The sequence below is a fragment of the Hypanus sabinus genome, chromosome 3 (assembly GCF_030144855.1).
Source record: "Hypanus sabinus isolate sHypSab1 chromosome 3, sHypSab1.hap1, whole genome shotgun sequence".
Classification (NCBI taxonomy): Eukaryota; Metazoa; Chordata; class Chondrichthyes; order Myliobatiformes; family Dasyatidae; genus Hypanus; species Hypanus sabinus.
This window is the reverse complement of record NC_082708.1, coordinates 94,185,921-94,207,348: the sequence shown is the minus strand read 5'-3', so window position 1 is coordinate 94,207,348 and position 21,428 is coordinate 94,185,921. Positions and strand designations below refer to the sequence as shown.

Sequence of the window (21,428 nt, the reverse complement as noted above, 5' to 3'; positions counted from 1 at the left end):
TATTCTTCTAAACTCCAGGGGGTTTAGGTCCAAAGTCATCAAACACTCCTCATATATTATCCTTACATTCCCAGAATCATTCTCAAGAACATCCCGGACTCTTCAACACCAGCACATCTTTTAGATAAGGTCCTACTGAAGGGTCTTGGCCCGTAACATCGACTATACTCTTTTCCATAGGTGCTGCCTGGCCTGCTGAGTTCCTCCAGCATTTTGTGTGTGTATTTTAGATAAAGGGTGCAAAACTGCTTACAATGTCTGACCAGTGCCTTATAAAGCCTCTGCATTACATCCTTACTCTTACATTGCATTTGCCTTCTTTACCTGTATTCAGCCTGCAAATTTACCTTTAGGGAATCCTGCACAAGTCCCTTTGGACCTCAGATTTTTGAAATTTCTCCCAGTTTAGAAAATTGTCTGTATCTTTATTCCTTCTAACTTACATTTCTCTACACTACATTCCATCTGCCATTTCGGTTCCCATTCTCCCAGTCTGTCCAAATTGACTTCCTACTTCCTCAAGGTTACCTGCCTCTCCGATTATCTTTTTAACATCTACAAACTTGGTCCCAATACTGACCCCCTACGGGGCACCTCTTGTCACCGGCAGCCAACCAGAATAGGCCCACTTTATTCTGAATCTTTGCCTCCTGCCAAGTGCTGATTTTCTATCTATGCTAACATCTTAACTGTAATAGTCTGGGCTCTTGTGTGTGGTGCCTTGTAAAAAAGCCTTCTGAAACTCCAAATAAGCAGCTTACACTGACTCTCCTTTGTCTATCCTGCCTGTTATTTTCTCAGAGCTTTGGTAGGCAAGCACAATCTGCTTAAAGAAATAACTCACAAACAATTATACTTTTCATGTCTTTATTGAACACTTTGTTTAATCATTCACAGTCCAGGCTAGAAAAAGTATGTGCCCTCTTGTATTTAATAACTGGTAGAACCTCCTTTAGCAGCAATAACCTCCATCAAATGCTTCCTGTAGCTGCTGATCAGGCTTGCACAACTGCAAGGAGGAATTTCAGACCATTCCTTCATACAAAACTGTTTCAGTTCATCAATATTTCTGGAATACCTTGCATGAACAGCCTTCTTCAGGTCATGCCACAGCATTGGCCTTCCCAAAACACAAATTTACTTCTTTTTAGACCATTCCATTGTTGATTTACTCTTGTATTTTGGATAATTTTCTAGTGCATCATCCAACTTCTATTTAGCCTCAGGTGACAGATTGCTACCCTGACGTTCTCTGCAATATGTCTTGATACGATTTTGAATTCATTGTTCCCTCAATGATTGCAAGTTTTTCAGGCCCAGTGGCAGCAAAGCAGCCCCAAACCATGATGCTCCTTCCGCCATGCTTCACAGTTGGGATAAGGTTTTGGTATTGGTGTGCCTTTTCATCCAAATATAGCGGTGTGCATTTCTGCCAAAAAGTTAAACTTTTGTCTCATCTGACCACAGAACAATGATACGGGTCGTCTTTTGTAAACTTGAGACGTGCAGCAATGTTATTTTTGGAGAACAGTGGTTTCCACTGTGGTTCCTTTCCATGAACACCATTTTTGTCAGTGTTTTTCTTATAGTGGACATATGAACAAAGACCTTAGCAAGTTCTAGAGGTTTCTGCAGGTCTTTTGCTGTTGCCCTTGGGTTCTTTTTCACCTCTTTCAACATTGCACATTGTGCTCTTGGTGTAATCTTTGCAGGACATCTACTCCAAAGGAGAGCAGCAACAGTACAGAATTTCCTCCATTTGTAAACAATTTCACTTACTGTGGATTGATAAAGTCTCAGGTCTTTAGAAATTATTTTGTAGCCTTTTCCAGCTTCATGCTTCTCTACATTCTTCTACATAAACAGATCTTTCTTGAGAAGGGCAGGAGGCTCTGTCACCCTTTTTTTTAAATAGGGCAGGGCATCTCCACAACCCACACCTCCAATCTCATCTGATTGAGTGAAACCCCTGACTCCAATTAGCTTTGGTAGAAGGCAGTACCCCAGAGGTTCACATACTTTTTTGAACTTAGACTGATTGTTTAAATGGTATACTCAGTATTGAGAAGAGGTACGATTGTTTGTGTGTATTAGTTTAGGCAAATTGTGTTTGTCTATTATTGTGACTAAGATGAAGATCAGATCACATGTTACGACTAATTAATGCAGAAATCCAGGTAATTGCAAAGTACTTGTACTTGTGCAGTAAATCTGGTAGCAAACTTGGGTCTTCAGTCGAACTAGACTGGTAGACAGTTGAATGCTATTCCAATTATTCGTTTGATGTGCTTCTAATTCAGTTTCTCTTAAAATAAGTATGTTAAATAATTCGGTGAGTTTAAGTGGGCACCGATGTGCTGTATTAAGGTTCTGCAAAGCACAAGAGTAATAAAGATGACATGTAACTGTAAATTTGCTGCTTTTACAAATTTGTTATATTTATTTAGATATTTTATTGAAAATAAAAATAGGAATAAAAAAAAAATCAATACACATAAAATGCTGGAGGAACCTAGCAGGCCAGGCAGCACCTATGGAAAAGAGTAAGCAGTCGACATTTCGGCCTGAGACCCTTCATCAGGAGTGAAGAAAAAAAGATGAAGAGTAGCTTTTAAAAGGTGGGTGGGGGGGGGGTGGCAGAAATGCAAGGTGATAGGTGAAACCGGGACTCAGGAGGAATGAAGTAAAGAGCTGGGAAATTGATTGGTGAAAGAGGTACAGGGCTGGAGAAGAGGAGAGGAGCACCAGAGAGAGGCAATGGGTAGGCAAGGTGAAAGAGAGAAAAGGAGAGGGGGGGGTTGGTATTACTGGAAGTTTGAGAAATCGATATTCATACCATCAGGTTGGAGGCTACCTCGACAGAATATAAGATGATGTTCCTCCAACCTGAGTGTGGCCTCATCACAACCGTAGAGGAGGCCATGAATTAACATTGGAATGGGAAGTGGAATTAAAATGGGTTGCCACTGGGAGATCCTGCTTCTTCTGTGGAGTAGAGTATAGGTGCTTGGTGAAGCAGTCTCTCAATCTACGTCGTGTCTCCCTGATATACAGGAGACCACATCGAGAGTATCGAACATAATTATGACACCAACAGACTCACAGGTGAAGTGTCTCCTCACCTGGAAGGACTGTTTGGGGCCCTGAGTAGTAGTGAGAGAGGAGGTGTAGCACTTGTTCCGCTTGCAAGGAGCAAGATCAGTGGGGAGGGACGAATGGACAAGGGAGTCGCATAGGGAGCAATCCCTACAGAAAGTGAGGGGGAGGGAAAAATGTGCTTGGTGGCGGGATAAAAAATATTTTACATTTAGTATTCTGAAGTTTTTCCATTTTTGCATTTCCTTCCACCAGTAGCCCAGTAAGCCGGTATCACTTCTGATGCAAGTAGCCCACTGGAAGTTGAGTGTTGATGGTGCTCTGCTCCCAACTTGATGGCTTTCAGACCTGTTGTTTAAATTGAACATTTGTGAATGCCTTTGACATTTACAAACATTCACCTTAATTAAGGAACCATCAAATGTTATGTTGAAATGGGATATTATGGTGAGGTTGTATAAGGCATTTACAAACGTTTGTATATAGGCATCCATTAGTCTTGTGAGACCATGGATTTGTGCCTTGTGAGGTTTCCAGGGCGCAGGCCTGGGCATGGTTGTATGGGAGACTGGCAGTTGCCCAAGCTACAAGCCTTCCCCTCTCCACACCACCGATGTTGTCCAAGGTAAGGGCACTAGCACCCAAGCAGCTTGGCACCGTTGTCGTCGTAGAGCAATGTGTTGTTAAGTGCCTTGCTCAAGGACACAACTGAGCTCAGCTGAGGCTTGAACTAGTGACCTTCAGATCACCAGACCGATGCCTTATCCACTAGGCCACGTGTCAACAATTAAGGCATAAGGCATTGGTAAGGCCGAATTTGGAATATTGTATGCAGTTTTGGTCACCGAATTACAGGCAGGATATTAATAAGGTTGAAAGAGTGCAGAGAAAGTTTACAAGGATGTTGCTGGGACTTGAGAAACTGAGTTACAGTGAAAGGTTGAATAGCTTAGGACTTCATTCCCTGGAGCGTAGAAGAATGAGGGGAGACTTGACAGAGGTATATAAAATTATGATGGGTATAGATACAGTGAATGCAAGCAGGCTTTTTCCACTGAGGCTAGGGGAGAAAAAAAAACCAGAAGACATGGGTTAAGGGTGAAGGGGGAAAGTTTAAAGGGAACATGAAGAGAGGTTTCTTCACACAGAGTGGTGGGAGTGTGGAATGAGCTGCAAAATGAAGTTGTAAATGCGTGCTCACTTTTAACATTTAAGAAAAACTTGGACAGGTACATGGATGAGAGGTGTATGGAGGAATATGTGCCAGGTGCAGGTTAGTGGGACTAGGCAGACAAATGGTTCGGCCCAGCCAAGAAGGGGCAAAAGACCTGTTTCTGTGCTGTAATGTTCTGTGGTTCTATGGTTAAATAATAAATATCTGCATGCATGTTGCAACATTTAACCTAAAATAAATGGAAGTTTACATAATTTTCTATAGAAGCTAATTTTTCCCAATAAATTTAAATTGGCTTGTTATACATGGTTTTGCTTGATCTGTAACATTTTCCCCATTTTTATTCAGGTCCAAAACTTGGGAGACTTAGAAAGATGCTTTAATCAATAGTTTGACAGTGGATTTTGTAGATCAGAGTCCACACATCATCACACTTGTAGCTAGTGATTGCCTGCTGAATCCAAGATGGAGGTTATGGTGCTTATTTTCACAATTTACAGGCAATAAACAATAGACAGTAGGAGCAGGTATAGGCCATTTGGCCCTTCTAGCCAGCACACCATTCACTGTGATCATGGCTGATCATACACAATCAGTACCCTGTTCCTGCCCTCTCCCCATATCCCTTGACCCCACTATCTATAAGACCTCTATCTAACTCTCTCTTGAATGCATCCAGAGACTTGGCCTCCACTGCCTTCTGGGGCAAAGCATTCCACATATCCACCACTCTCTGGGTGAAAAAGTTTTTCCGCATCTTTGTTCTAAATGGCCTACCCCTTATTCTTAAACTGTGGCCTCTAGTTCTGGACTCACTCATCAGTGTATGAGTATGCTTCCTGCCTCCAGCGTGTCCAATCTCTTAATAATGTTTCAATCAGATCCCCTCTCATCCTTCTAAATTCCAGTTACAAGCCCAGTTGCTCCAATCTTTCAACATATGACAGTCCCGCCATTCCGGGAATTAACCTTGTGAACCTACGCTGCACTCCCTCAGTAGCAAGAATGTCCTTCCTCAAATTTGGAGACCAAAACTGCACACAATACTCCAGGTGGGGTCTCACCAGGGCCCTGTACAGCTGCAGAAGGACCGCTTTACTCCTATACTGAATTCTTGTTATAAAGGCCAGACGTTTATTAATTAAATATTTTAGTGGTGCAAAAAGTGGAAACAGATAATGTAAGCTTTTTAATAACACTACAGTTGACTATTACTCAGTTTGATTCATTATTTCACTTTAAGGCAAGAAGTTAATCATACCGCTGCCAGTGTTGTTGACATCCACAGACATGCAGGCATTGCTGAACGTTCACAGCCTCCAGTGTCATCCATGGTATGGCTTCTTTGGAGTTAATAAATTGTAAATACTAAAATGCATTATTTCTAATGGGAAAAATAAATTCATTTAATTTTCAAAGAAAGATGTACAAGTTTGCCTTTATTTATCTTTGATTCATGTTACAGGCTGTGTTGGAAGCTGGAAGCACAAAGAATTCCTTACAAGTAGCAAGAAAACTTCCTACAATGCCAAAACCACAATGGCATCCACCTTGGAAACTATACAGAGTGAGAAAATTATTGTGTGATTTTTTTTTGGATAAAAGAGCCATTTCCGGCTGTCCTCAGAATTTGTTCAGTATGCATGAACATTCAGTGCTTTCCTTTTTTACAAATTGCCTAACCAAATGGAAATACTTTACAAATTTACATGAAAAAATGAACCTGGTGGGAAATTCACTGGGCACTATCATTCTTCAGTTTAAAATTGTAGTAGGAACTAGAAATTGGCCAGAGAGCTGCCACTTTATAGGGAGGGAAAGATGAAAAAAGAGAATATTCAATTTTGGGCAAATTCTGATAACATTTTAAGTGGGGAAAAAAAAGTGCTGGAAATACTCAGCATTTATAGAAATGTTAACACTTTCTCTCATCACGAAAGTAGCTTGACCTGTTAAGTGCATTTTTTTTTGTTTTCATTATTTCAGACTTGCAGCGTCTGCAATAATTTGCTTTTGTAGCTTTCAGGGAAAAATGGCATAATGACAGGAGCTGACCAATATTAATCCATTGTCTGAACTTTGTTAGTGAAAGCTAAGTTATGTCTTTGAGACTAATGATATACAAGTCAAAAGACAGCATGGTTTCTTTAAAGGAAAATGTTGCCTAACAAATCTGTTGGAGCTCATCGAGGAAATAACAAGTAGGGTGGACAAAGAAGAGGCAGTGGATGTCATTTACTTCGATTTTCAGAAAGCGTTTGATGAGGCTGTTTAACAAGATAAAATCCTATGGTTTTACTGGAAAGACACTGACATGGATAGAGGAATGGCTGACAGACAGGAGTCAGTGAGTGGGAATAAAAAGAGGGCTTTTCTGGTTGGCTGCCAGTGACTGGTGGTGTTCCTCAGGGGTCAGTATTGGGACTGCTACTTCTCATTGTCAGTGATTTAGATAATGGAATTGATGGCTTTGTGGCAAAGTTTGTGGACGATATGAAGATTGATGGAGGGGTAGGTCGTGCTGAGGAAGCAATGCGATTGCAGTAAGACTTGGACAAAAAAATGGCAGATGGAGTACAGTGTTGGGAACCGTACGATGTATTTTGGTAAAAAGAACAATAGTGTAGACTATTATCTAAATGGGGAGGAATTTCAAACATCAGAGGTGCAAAGGGACCATTTAAACAAAGGGGCTGATTTATACTTATGTGTATAGGCTCTACGCCACAACAAGCATGTGTTCATCTGTGCCAAAACACTTATTAGCGATGGGGTTTCGTTGCCACTGTGTTGAGTTTCTTGTTAGAGACATGGACGAGGAAATGCGTTTCAAACATTTTTGCATATCAGCAGGTAGATTTGACGATTTGGTTTATCTGTTTTGCATTGGTCTGCAGACATGGTGGAGAAGAAGCAACTTGAAATGTGTAGGAGGAAATGCGATGCTACCAAGCAGACCAATCATAGTTATTGTGGTTTGTGTTGCCGCAACATGTGAATTACTTTTTTGGGGAGGTACATGTCACCCTACGGCATAGATGCGACACAGAAGTATAAATCAGGCTTTACGAGTCCTCGTACAAGACTCCTAGAAGGTTAATTCACAGGTTGAGTCTGTGGTAAAGGAGGTAAATTTAATGTTGGCATTTATTTCAAGGAGAATAGAATATAAAAGCAAGAAATGATGCTGAGGCTTTGTATGATGCTAGTCAGGCTGTGCTTGGGAGTATTGTCAACAGTTTTGGGCCTTATATCTCAGGATGTGTTGTCATTGGAGAGAGTCCAGAGGAGGTTCACAAGGATGATTCCAGGAATGAAGGGGTTAACATATAAGGAGTGTTTGGCTGCTTTGGGCCTGTGTTCACTGGAATTTAGAAGAATGCTTGGGGATCTCATGGAAACCTATCAAATGTAGATGAGGTGGATGTGGAGGGGATGTTTCCTTTGGTGGAGGTATCCAGAACTAGAGGACGCAGCCTCCAAATTGAAGGACGACCTTTTAGAATAGAAGTAAGGAGGATATTTTTTAGCCAAAGAGTGGTGAATCTGTGGAATGCTCTGCCTCAGACTGTGGTGGAGGCCAAGTCCGTGGGTATATTTAAAGCAGAAGTTGATATATTCCTGATTGGTTGGGGCATCAAAGGATTTGGTGAGAGGGCAGGTGTATGGGATCCGGGATGAGCCATGATGAAATGGTGGGGGGACTCAGTGGGCTTAATGACCTAGTTCTGTTCCTAAGTCTTATGGTCTTATAAATGAAAAGCAGATAGACTTGAAGGAAAATATTATGCTGTTGATAGCTGTTTCTCAGATTTTAAAAAAACATGCTGCTAGGTTTACAAAAATATTGTGCTGTTTACCTTGCTATTGGTGTCTTGAGTGTGAATGTCATGAAGTTGCTAGGTTTGCATGAGTTATGAGCTAACTTCAAAGCAGAAGGTTATGCCTTGTCAATTGCAAGCATAGCTAAACGTTTAAATGTGAAGTCATTAAATGCTGTCAGTTACCCTATAGTGCTGAAGTAAAAAATAATTGTGACAAGAGTTTGATGGGACACAAACAAAAATAAACAAAGAAACTGGATCATTGTATATTACATGGAAGTGTAATTGATAAAAAGGTTTCTAAAAATGATCTCAGCTGTAAACCTGTAATATTAAGGTGATATGAGACAGATGATGCTGAATATTTGTATAAAGATCCTTTACTTGTACATGCACAAACAAGTATAATGCCCAGTGTTTCCAATTGTGAATATTTTGTTATCCTGCAGGTAATCAGTGGACATTTGGGCTGGGTGAGATGTCTTGCAGTGGAACCTGGCAATCAATGGTTTGTTACTGGCTCAGCTGATAGAACTATTAAGGTGAAATTATAATTTAAAAATATTGTGGCAATTTAGAACTGAATTATTTTTCAGATCTTTCTCTTTGTTAACAGAATCAGTAGCCATCAAGCATTGGCACCATACTATATAGGGCTACAATTTACACCAGTTTTCCGGCATAGTAGCACTGTTGGTAATGCATTTCTTTAAGTAATGATATAATGACGTCCTTAGCATGCTCCAGGGTTTCAATGGTTTAGAAAAGATAGGGGGTGTAAAAGAGGTGGAAGGGGTTGCATTAGAAATCAGAGAAAATGGCACAAATAAGTCAGACGGGAAGAAATGAAGAACACGTTAATGGAGTCAATATGAGTAAAACTCAAAAATAAGAACATGGGGACGTCACGTGATGACATAGGATCAAGACGCTGGAACCCAGCTCTCCCGTAAAAAATCAATAAATTAATGTTTAAGTGAAGAAAAGTTAGTCAATACTTTTTAAAAGTTACTTATAAACTACTCCGGATTGTTTCAAGTTATGCATCACAAACAGAAGATGAAGAAAACTACTACCATGAAGGCAATGCAAGTTGGAACAGAATCAAGGCCCACTTCTGCCAAAGAACCGCGGGCTCAGGTACATTATACCACCAGCGATACAGAACAGGAAACTGCGGCAACATCGACCATTTCTAAAGAAAAAGACCAACGAGAACTGCGCAAACGTGAAGGAAGGAGCATGCGCAAACGAGCGCAACCAGAACTACAAATCCCAGTTACGACTGAAACCGAAAGTGAAAGTGAATCTGAGGGAGTCAGATTCTCTGGAAAAATCAGACGAAGATGGAGGTAAAAGTCTTTCTGGAAATATAGAAAAGACTTTGATGCAAATAATGTGTAAATTAGGCGCATTAAAAGTAATTAAAAGAAAAATGACAAATATGGAGATGATGCTTGATAAAATGACAAAAAGACAGGAAAAAATGGAAAAGAGAATTATAGATTTGGAAACTACAATGGAAGACATAGTTGAAAGAATGAATAAAATGGAAAATGATACTACTGACTGGACATCAGAAAGAAAACAATTTATGGAAAAAATTGATAAGCTTGAAAATTTTAGTAGACGAAACAATATTAAAATTGTTGGACTTAAAGAATATATAGAAGGAGAAGATCCAATAATTTTTTTTCAAAAATGGATCCCTGAAAAATTGGAAATGGAAGGAGAAACTCTAATTGAGATTGAAAGGGCTCATAGAGCCTTAAGGTCAAGACCTCAAGCTGATCAAAATCCACGATTAATTTTAATAAGATGCTTAAGATACCAAGATAAAGAAAAGATCCTGAAGGCGGCTGCCCAATGTGCCAAAAAGAGAAACCATTGATGATAGCAGGGAAGGCAGTTAGTTCTTTTTTATCCTGATATAAGTTATAACCTTTTGAAGAGAAAGAAGGAATTTAACCCAGCGAAAAAAGTCTTAAGGGAAAAGGGTTATAAATTTATATTGCGTCACCCAGCAACGCTGATAATTTTTTTGGAGGAGGGAAAAAGAAGATTTTTTACCGATTATGGAGAAGTGGAGGAGTTCGCACAAAAACTTCCATCTATTCGCTAATTACACATAGAGACTTCCAAGCGTAATGGATTAAAGATGAAGATAGAGACAGTGAATGGAAGTGATGGACATTTAAGGATGATACAAGGGAGAAAAGCAAAATTTCAGAAATACTAATTGAGAATAGTATTTTTTTTCTTCTTATATATATACTTTTCCATGTTGCGGGGGGGCTGGGGAGCTTTGGATCGGTTACTGCGGGATACACGTGTGTAATCATGGCGATTGCCATGACCCATACAACAGAGGGGGGTAATGTTGTGTTCCTTATTTTTCACAACATTAGTAGGGGGATATTTTGTTTTTTTTCTTTATATTCTATTTTTCTTCTATCTTTCTGCCTGGATAATCGGTGGGGACACACATAGCAACATGGAGAATTTTAAAAAGATTTCCCAAGATACCACGAAAGTTGAAAGATTAGGTATTATTATAGATTGGAGTAACATAATTAAAAATAATGACTGATTTACTGGATTTTTGAAGTTTTAATGTTAATGGGCTTAATGGACCGGTAAAAAGAAAAAGAATTTTAACATACATTAAAAAAATGAAAACAGATATAGCTTTTTTACAAGAAACACATTTAACAGACAAAGAACATTAGAAATTAAAAAGAGACTGGGTTGGAAATGTTATTGCAGCTTCATTTAATTCAAAGGCGAGAGGAGTTGCAATTTTGGTTAATAAAAATTTACCAATTAAAATACAAAATGTATTAATTGATTCGGCGGGGAGATATGTAATTATACATTGTCAAATTTTTTCAGAACTATGGACTCTTATGAATATTTATGCACCAAAATGAAAATGATGTAAAATTTATACAAGAGTTCTTTTTGAATTTGGCTAACGCACATGACAAAATATTAATAGGTGGAGATTTTAACTCTTGTCTAGATCCAGTTTTAGATAGATCAACAAAGGTTGTCACAAAATCAAAAGTAGTAAAATTAACTCTATCATTGATGAAAGACTTAAACTTGATTGATATATGGAGAAGAGTTAATCCAAAAGAAAGAGATTACTCATTTTATTCAAATAGACATAAAACATATTCAAGGATAGATTTTTTCCTACTATCAACGAATATTCAAGATAGAGTGAAAAATGTGGAATATAAAGGGAGAATATAATGACAATGATAATGACAGATCAAGAGGAATCAATTTATAGATGGAGATTTAAGTCAATCTTACTAAAACGTCAAGATTTTTGTGATTTTATGAAAAAGCAGATTCAGTTTTTTTTAGATACAAATTCACATTCAGTTGATGATAAATTCATATTGGGGGAAGCAATGAAGGCATATTTGAGAGGTCAGATAATAAGTTATACTTCTAAAATTAAGAAGGAATGTATGATAGAAATAGATCAATTGGAAAAAGATTATAAAATTAGAAAAAAAATCTCAAAGAAATATGACAGAAGAAAAACGAAGACAACTTATTAATAAGAAGTTACAATATAATACACTCCAAACATATCGAACAAAAAAAACAATTATGAAAACTAAACAGATATATTATGAACTAGGTGAAAGATCACATAAGGTCCTTGCATGGCAGTTAAAAACAGACCAGACTTCTAAAACAATAAATGCAATTCGAACAAGAGTAAATAAAACTACTTATAAACCTTTAGAAATTAATGAAACTTTTAAGAATTTTTATTCTGAGTTGTATAAATCAGAATCACAAAATGATAATGTCAAGATAGAAAGGTTTTTATCACAAATTAAATACGGAAGAACAGAAGGGATTAGATATGCCTTTTACATTGAAAGAGGTCGAAGAAGCCTTAGGATCACTTCAAAGTAATAAATCTCCAGGAGAAGATGGTTTTCCGCCTGAATTTTATAAGAAGTTTAAAGATTTATTAATTCCTCCTTTTATGGAGTTAATACATCAAGCGGAAAGAACGCATAAACTTCCAGAATCTTTTTCGACAGCTATTTTAGTAGTATTGCCAAAAAAAGATAGAGATCTTTTAAAGCCAGCATCATATAGACCTATTTCTTTATTAAACACTGATTATAAAATAATAGCAAAAATCTTATCTAACAGATTATCTAAATACTTACCAAAATTAGTACATATGGATCAAACAGGATTTATTAAAATCAATCGGCAGATAATGTAATTTAGTATAATTCATTTGGCACAAAAGAGGGAGGAAATGAGTATGGCAGTTGCTTTGGATGCAGAAGAAGCATTTGATAGATTGGAATGGGATTTTTTATTTAAAGTATTGGAAAAATATGGATTAGGAGTATCTTTTATAAAATGGATTAAAACCTTAAATACTAATCCCAAAGCTAAAGTAGTGACAAATGGTCAAATTTCAACACCATTTCAGCTAACAAGGTCAACTTGGCAAGGTTGTCCATTATCACCTGCTTTATTCGTGTTGGCGATAGAACCATTAGCTGAATTAATTAGAATGGACCCAGATATTAAGGGTTTTAGAATTAATCAGGAAGAATACAAGATTAACTTATTTGCTGATGATGTTCTGCTTTATTTAACACACCCATTGCACTCGTTGCGAAATTATCCTATAGATTAGAAGAATATGGGAAAATATCAGGTTATAAAATAAATTGGGATAAAAGTGAAATTTTACCTCTTACTAAAGGAGATTATAGTCAATGTCGATTAATAACTCAATTTAGATGGCTGACAAATGGTATAAAATATTTAGGTATAAGAGTTGATAAATGATATAAAGAACTTATATAAATTAAATTACTTACTGTTACTGAAAAAAATTCAAGAAGATCTTGATAAATGGATGGTATTACCAATAACATTAGTAGGTAGAGTAAATACCATAAAAATGAATATATTCCCTAGACTACAATACTTATTTCAATCACTACCAATACAACTACCTCAGAAGTTTTTTCAACAGTTAAACAAATATGTGAGGAAGTTTCTTTGGAAAGGTAAGATGTCAAGAATATTGTTGGAAAAATTGACATGGAAATTCGATCTAGGAGGGTTACAACTTCCAAATTTTAAGAATTATTACAAAGCAAATCAACTTAGATGTATTGCATCTTTTTTTGAGAAAGATAGACTGGCATGGATTAGAATAGAACTGGATAAAATAGGAGAAAATACACCAGAAGATTTTATATATAAATGGGATTCTAAATGGATATCGGAAAAGAAAGAATCTCCTATATTAAAACATTTGATTGACTTATGGAATAAGATGAATGTTGATGATGAGACAAAGAAATCTTTATTAGCAAAGAGATCTTTAATTCAAAATAGACTTATTCCTTTGACAATGGATAATCAACTTATATATATAATTGGTTTCAAAAAGGGATTAGATATATAGGAGATTGTTTTGAAGAAGGTATATTAATGTCATTTGATCAATTAAAGAATAAATATAAAGTATCAAACAACACTCTTTTTTGTTACTTCCAACTAAGAGCTTATTTAAGAGAAAAATTAGGTCAAACAATGTCTAATGAAATAGAAACTTTAATTCAAAAAGGAAAAATTAAAAAATTTATCTCTTGTATGTATAACTTGATTCAAAAACAGGCAATTAAACAAGGAGTCCATAAGTCAAGACAAAAATGGGAAAGTGACTGGAATATTAAAATTGAAGAAACAAATTGATCAAGACTATGTCTTGATAGTATGACAAATACAATAAATGTCCGGTTAAGATTAGTGCAATATAATTTTTTACATCAATTATATATTACACCACAAAAAATAAATAAATTAAACCCAAATTTATCCAATCAGTGTTTCCGATGTAACCAAGAAATCGGTACTTTTTTACATTCTACTTGGTCTTGTTCTAAAATTCAACCTTTTTGAACAAATTTAAGAGTTTTATTGGAACAAATTATTGGAACACAACTTCCACATAATCCAATATTATTCTTACTAGGCGATATTGAAGGGATAAAACCGAAACCCAAATTGAATAAATATCAGAAAGAATTTATAAAAATTGCATTGGCGGTAGCCAAAAAGGCTATTGCAGTTACTTGGAAATCGGATACTTACTTAAGTCTAGATCATTGGAAGAAGGAAATTTATGGCTGTATTCCACTTGAAAAAATTACTTACAATTTAAGAGATAAATATGAAACATTTTTGAAAATTTGGCGCCCTTATTTACAAAAGACAGGATTAAATATATAGGTGCTCTGAAGATGAAATAATTGGTTATTTGGGGAAAGAAATAAATATATATACTAAAGTTATTATGAACTCCATGGAGCATGTGGGGATCTTCTGATATCCAGGCACTCTTTCTTTCTTTTTTTATATAGGGATGATAGGGGGGGAGGGGGGAAGGGTATATATTTTTTTCATATATTTTCTTTTATTTCTGTAAATATTTGAAAACTCAATAAAAAAAGTTTTTTAAAAAAAATAAGAACATATCATTGCCCTGATGGTTTTATACTATATACCCCTCAAATAGCTATAGGGACAGTGAGGAACAGATATGCAGATAGATTATGGATGGGAGCATTAACAACAGGGTTATCTTTGTGGGTGACATCAACTCCCACAGTGTAGACTGGGAACTCCTCAGTGCCGAAGGTTTAGATGGTTTAGAAGGTTTCGGTGTGTCCGAAAGGGTTTCTTAATGAAGTATATGGATAGTCCAACCAGAAAGCAGACCCTTATTCTAGGGTCTGGGCAGGTGATTGGCCTGTCCATGGGTGAACAGTGAACAGAGCTCCTTTAGCCATGAATAAGGATGATTGGATCTTGCAGGAAAGTATTAAAATGTGGGAAAATCCACATCTGGTATGTGCACAGGTCAGGTATGTTCCAGTTAGAGGAAAGGCAAGGTATGGGGACCTTGGACGATGAAAGGGGTAGTTAATTTAGTCAAGAAGAAGCAGGGAGTATATGTAGGGTGCTTGAGGACTCTAAAGGAGCCAGATGGAAACTCCAGAAGGGACTTGGGAAAGCTAGAAGGGGTCATGAAAAGTACCTATCGAACAGAATTGAAGAGATACACATAAATCAAGAGCAAGTAGGCAGCTAAAGAAAGGGTAGGACCATTTAAAAATTAAGGCAACATGTGCTTAGAGGCAGAGGATGTAGATGAGATTGTAAATTGTACCAGTATTTAGTAAGTAGGAGGACATGGAGTGTGTTAAAATGCCAGGGCATTTCAAAATTAAGAAAGGAGTAGTGTTAGGTCATTTTAAATAACTTTGAAATAAATGTCCCCAGAGCCTGATGGAATGCACCATAGGTTACTGAGAGAGGCAAGAGATGAGATTTTGACCTTTTACATCCTCTAGCCACAATTGAGACCCTGGAGGACTGATGAGTAATGATACTCTTTTGATCAATAAGAGGATTGGGGATAATCCAGATAACTAAATACAGGTGAGTGTCATATCAATGGTAGCGGAAACTAATGAAGAGGATTCTTAAGGATAGGATTTATTATTATTTTGGGTGCGTGGTCTGATTAGGGACAAGTATGGGTCAAGGCATCCCTAGTCATGTTCCCAGCAATTTTATTTCAAATTTTCTCCAAATTAACTCAATTTATTTTGAGTTATTCCCACAACTTTTGTAGCTGAAATTGTAATTTTGTAATGAGAGGGTATGTTTCCCTAATTTTACCTCATTAGATTAAATTGCAGAACAAACAAGACTGTTCTGGAGTTTGTCATGTTTTTTTTACAAGATATAGATTCAGGTATTATCAGGGACCATGGCTGACTTATATAAAGTTGCTTTATTTTATAGTAAGAAAAATAATAGTGTTTTTGTTGCTTAGATCTGGGATCTAGCTAGTGGTAAATTGAAGCTGTCCTTGACTGGGCACATCAGCACTGTACGTGGAGTGGCAGTCAGTTCACGCAGCCCATATCTTTTTTCCTGTGGAGAAGATAAGCAAGTGAAATGCTGGGATCTGGAATATAACAAGGTAAAAATGCTGCAGTTTTCAGTTTGAATTTAACTGTTAATACTGAATGCCTATTGTATTAATTCCTGAATATTTGAACATTCTTTTGCTGCTTATTCAGGTTATTCGTCATTACCACGGTCATTTAAGTGCAGTGTACGGGCTTGATTTGCATCCTACTATTGATGTCTTGATAACATGCGGCAGAGATTCAACAGCAAGGGTAAGTTGTTTTCTAAAAGTCCACACCTCTGTGTAGTGGATTATTAATCATGTTTGTCCAATCTATCTTATTAGCATTTATCGAAATGAAACTACATTTATTTATTTATTGAGATACAGTGCAGAATAGGCCCTTCCAGCTGCGTTACTCAGCAATCCCTAGATTTAATCATAGTCTAATCATGGGACGATTTACAATGACCAATTAACCTACTAGCTCGTACATCTTTGGATAGTGGGAGGAAACCAGAGCACCCGAAGAGAATTCATACGGTCATGGGGAGAATGATCATACAGACAGTGGCAGGAATTGAACCTGGCTCACTGGTACTGTATTCTACTTTCTGGGACCCTGTTTCCTGCACTTGTTAAACAAAATGGGTTTGTGGGAGAATTTACAATATTACACCTTTGTATGAAAATTTTTTCCTAAATCAAAGGCATTTGGTGGATTGGACCAAATAAGATAAATAGTTCAGAAAAGCTGCCAGCCCAGCACCAAATCTCAATGGTACCAAAAATGGAATTGGGCAATGAAGCTTCCACTGTATATTCCTATTAATCTAGTCTTCAATTTCATTGTTTCCAACTTTATTGTAATATATTATTGACTTTACACATTTAGTCAGATTTAAAACCAAGGAATTCTTCAAGATGATATTCAATGTTTCCTTTATGAATGATGAGCAAGGCAGCAGCAATCTGATTTATAGCTTTGGCCAAACAATAAATATCGTTACAATGCCCTTCAAAATCAGCACGTTCTTATACTGGTATTTTTTGTGCAGGTGTGGGACATTCGAACAAAAGCAAATGTACACACGTTAACAGGGCACACAAATACAGTAGCAACTGTGAAGTGCCAGGCTGGAGAACCACAAATTATTACAGGTAATGGCACTGTATGTGAATTTTAAATATATTCTTGTAATGAAGTAGGTTTATGCCAGTTCCTAGCAGAATAATCCCATCAGTCTCAACTCCCTGCACATCTTCTGAGGCATCTTCTGCACATCTTCTGAGGCCAGTGAGGCAGACGCTGGGCCTCATTCGGGTGAAGCGGCAAATATCTTTGAAATCCTGAAAGAAATAATGGAGGTCCAGAAAGATATAAAGCAGCAGCTCCGTGATATTAAGTCAGAGCTCACCAGCGTCAATCAAAAAGTAGCGGTGGCAGAGACTCGAATTGAGAAGGTGGAAGATCGCGTTCAAAATGTGGAACGGATACTGAGTAAGACAATAAAAATATTAAATCACCAAGAAGGTAAGCTGCTTGACCTGGAGGGAAGATCACGGCGGAAAAATATCGGAATCTACAGCGTTTCTGAAGGAGTGGAGGGCTCGTCTATGACGGAGTTTGTTGGAAAGTTACTGCAGGACGTGCTGGATCTTCCCCCGGCTATGAAGCTGGAAGTCGAAAGAACCTATCCGCGCATTAGTCCCGAAACCTACCCAGCATAGAAAGCCATGCTCAGTAATAATTAAGTTCCTTCGGTACAGCACCAAGGCGGAGATTCTACAGAGGGCCTGGAGTAAAAAGAGAGTGTTTTTAGAGGATAAATTAATATATTTCAACCAAGATTACCCCCCCCTGCGGTCCTCCAGAAACGCAAAGAATACTCCGGTAAAGCAGTACTAAAGCAAAATAAAATTAGATTTCAAACTCCATACACTTCTAAACTTCGAGTGTTTTATGACAATGGGACGCAGTTGTACCAGACAGTGGAAGAGGCGACTACAGACATGAAGGCCAGAGGGTTGCCTGTCAGCATGACCAAAACGAAGGAAAGCCTGGCTGAGGAATTATCCCGCTCCACTTGGGAAATAGTGCAAGAATCAAGAAGGCAGGAGACGGGAGGAGGCCGAGAGAAATATATCAGGAAGAGACTCGAATTGAGAAGGTGGAAGATCGCGTTCAAAATGTGGAACGGATACTGAGTAAGACAATAAAAAGATTACATCACCAAGAAGGTAAGCTGCTTGACCTGGAGGGAAGATCACGGCAGAAAAATATCAGAATCTACAACGTTCCCGAAGGAGCAGAGGGCTCATTTATGACGGAGTTTGTCGGAAAGTTACTGCGGGACGTGCTGGATCTTCCCTCGGCTACGAAGCTGGAAGTTGAAAGACCCCATCGCGCATTAGTCCCAAAACCTACTCAAGATAGAAAGCCACACTCGATAATAATTAAATTCCTTCGGTACAGCACCAAGGCAGAGATTCTACAAAGGGCCTGGGGTAAGAAGAGAGTGTTTTTCGACGATAAATTAATATATTTCGACCAAGATTTCATCCCCGCAGCCCTGCAGAAACGCAAAGAATACAAAGAGGTAAAGCGAGTACTAAAGCAAAAAAATGATTAGATTTCAAACTCCGTACCCTGCTAAACTTGGAGTGTTTTATGATAACGGGACGCAGTTGTACCAAACAGTGGAAGAGGCGACAGGGTTACCCGTCAGCATGACCAAAACGAAGGAAAGCCTGGCTGAGGAATTATCCCGCTCCGCTTGGGAAATAGTGAGAAAATTAATAGGCAGGAGATGGGAGGAGGCCAAGAGAAATATATCAGGAAGAGACCAGGAGTTTCCCAAAGACAGTCCTCATCCCCTTCAGAAGAGCCATAAGGTTTGGCTAACTTTAAAAATGTAGAGAAGCTAAACGGAAGCAAAAGTACACGTTGATATACCTATCTAGAGAAATACTTATTATAATGTGGATTTTATATTACTTAGTTGTTATTCTTTATTCACTCACTTACTCCATTTTCCCCACCAAAATGAGAATATATATGTATGTGTGTGTGTGTGTGTGTGTATAGGAGGAGTACACAGGGAGATCTCTTTTGTGTAATGGATTTGTTCAGACTTTTATGAATACTGCAATGGGGGCCTTCAACTCACAAGTAGGAAGGGTTATCCCCCACAGCTAGACATTTCCTCTAGCTCAATGCAGAGTCATCTACTAGAGACCTCAGTCTTGGGAATCACACTTTCGTTGCCATTTTTGTTATTATTTGCATTTCTTGGTTCTTATTTGATCGATTACATTTTATTCTAATTTCAATGATACAGTGACAGATAAATACAGATGGCTAAGGACAAGATAAAATTCATTTCTTTTAATGTCAATGGGCTATTAAATCCAAACAAACGTAAGAGAATTTTATCCAAAAAGAAAAAAGAACAAGCCCATGTAGTATATTTACAGGAAACTCATTTAAGTGATAATGAGCATAAAAAACTAAAGAGAATGAGCTTCACTAATCTGTTTTTCATAGAAACATAGAAAATAGGTGCAGGAGTAGGCCATTCGGCTTTCTCTCCATACCCCCTGATCCCGTTAGCCATAAGGACCATATCTAACTTCCTTTTAACTATAGCCAATGAACTGGCCTCAACTGTTTCCTGTGGCTGAGAATTCCACAGATTCATCACTCTGTGTGAAGAAGTTTTTCCTCATCTCGGTCCTAAAAGGCTTCCCCTTTATCCTTAAACTGTGACCCCTCATTCTGGGCTTTCCCCAACATCGGAAACAATCTTCCTGCATCTAGCCTGTCCAATCCCTTCAGAATTTTATACGTTTCAATAAGATCCTCCCTCAGTCTTCTAAATTCCAGTGAGTATAAGCATAGTCGATCCAGTCTTTCTTCATATGAAAGTCCTGCCATCCCAGGAATCAATCTGGTGAATCTTCTCTGTACTCCCTCTATGGCAAGAATGTCTTTCCTCAGATTAGGGGACCAAAACTGCACACAATATTCTAGGTGCGGTCTCACCAAGGCCTTGTACAACTGCAGTTGAACCTCCCTGCACCTGTATTCAAATCCTTTTGCAATGAATGCCAACATACCATTTGCCTTTTTCACCGCCTGCTGTACCTGCATGCCCACCTTCAATGACTAGTGTACAATGACACCCAGGTCTTGTTGCATCTCCCCTTTTCCTAATTGGCCACTGTTCAGATAGTAATCTGTTTTCCTGTTCTTGCAACCAAAGTGGATAACCTCACATTTATCCACATTAAATTGCATCTGCCATGAATTTGCCCACTCACCTAAACTATCCAAGGCACCCTGCATCCTCTTAGCATCCTCCTCACAGCTAACACCACTGCCCAGCTTCATGTCATCCGCAAACTTGGAGATGCTGCATTTAATTCCCTCATCTAAATCATTAATATATATTGTTTACAATTGTAAACTATTTTCTCCTCATATAAATCAGGACATAGGAGAGGAGTTTCTATTCTTATCTCAAGTAAGCTAAATTTTGAAAAAGTATTCGAAATGGGAGATAAAGAGGGCAGATATATTCTGGTAAGGGGGAATATAGAAGGCAATTCAGTTACTCTAATTGAATATATACGCACCCCCGGGAAGTGATACTGGTTTCTTTCAGAAAATTACTGATATTATGGTAACGGAAACAGAAGGTCCCCTGATATGCGGGGGAGACTTAAATTTACAATTACAACCAAACTTAGACTCTTCCAATAGAAAAACCTATGAAACAAAATCTTTACATAAGAAAGTTAATACACTTTTTGAGGATGTTGGTTTAATTGATACATAGAGGGACCTTTTCCCTGACAGAAGGGATTACACTCATTATTCTGCTCCCCATTCTGTATATACAAGAATGGACTATTTCATATGTTACGAATCCCGTAACTGGAGAACTTACCAGCAAAGATAGAGAGGTCCGTTGAAGTCTGATGTCACTATTTTCAAACGTTTTTATTTATAAAGGGACACAAAAGTAAGGTTAATACATACATTCAGATAGTGCACATCGTCAACACTCAATCTAAAGCGCGGGTATAGTAATAATCATCATTAAGAAGTGAGCTCTGCTGTTGTCTAGGGGTTAATAGATTGTCCGTTGGAAATATAAAAGTCACTCAGAAAGTCTGCAGGCCTCAGCCCTTTGAAAATCGCTGGGTTTCATGTGGGGTGACCGAGAGAGAGAGAGAGATTGGGGGAGAAGAGAAAGAACTTGCCGAGTCTTGATGAAGCTTCCGTGAAATCGGGGGAGCGTTGGTTTCCTCTCCCCGATGTTAGTTAAAAGCGGCT

The 21,428-nt window shown here is 37.9% G+C and overlaps 2 protein-coding genes across 3 annotated transcripts in view; one reads left to right on the top strand and one right to left on the bottom strand.

The window, feature by feature from the left end:
• plrg1 (pleiotropic regulator 1) overlaps nt 1-21,428 on the top strand; it is a 90,654-nt gene that overhangs the window by 35,560 nt on the left and 33,666 nt on the right. For both annotated transcript variants that reach the window (XM_059964799.1, XM_059964798.1), the window contains 6 exons: nt 5,514-5,604; nt 5,736-5,837; nt 8,544-8,636; nt 16,007-16,156; nt 16,257-16,358; nt 17,146-17,248. In XM_059964799.1, the coding sequence (XP_059820782.1) occupies nt 5,514-5,604; nt 5,736-5,837; nt 8,544-8,636; nt 16,007-16,156; nt 16,257-16,358; nt 17,146-17,248 (641 nt within the window). The remainder of the gene's footprint in view (nt 1-5,513; nt 5,605-5,735; nt 5,838-8,543; nt 8,637-16,006; nt 16,157-16,256; nt 16,359-17,145; nt 17,249-21,428) is intronic.
• The window catches only part of fgb (fibrinogen beta chain), a 142,332-nt gene that overhangs the window by 117,081 nt on the left and 3,823 nt on the right, over nt 1-21,428 (bottom strand). The gene's annotated exons all lie outside the window — the stretch shown is intronic.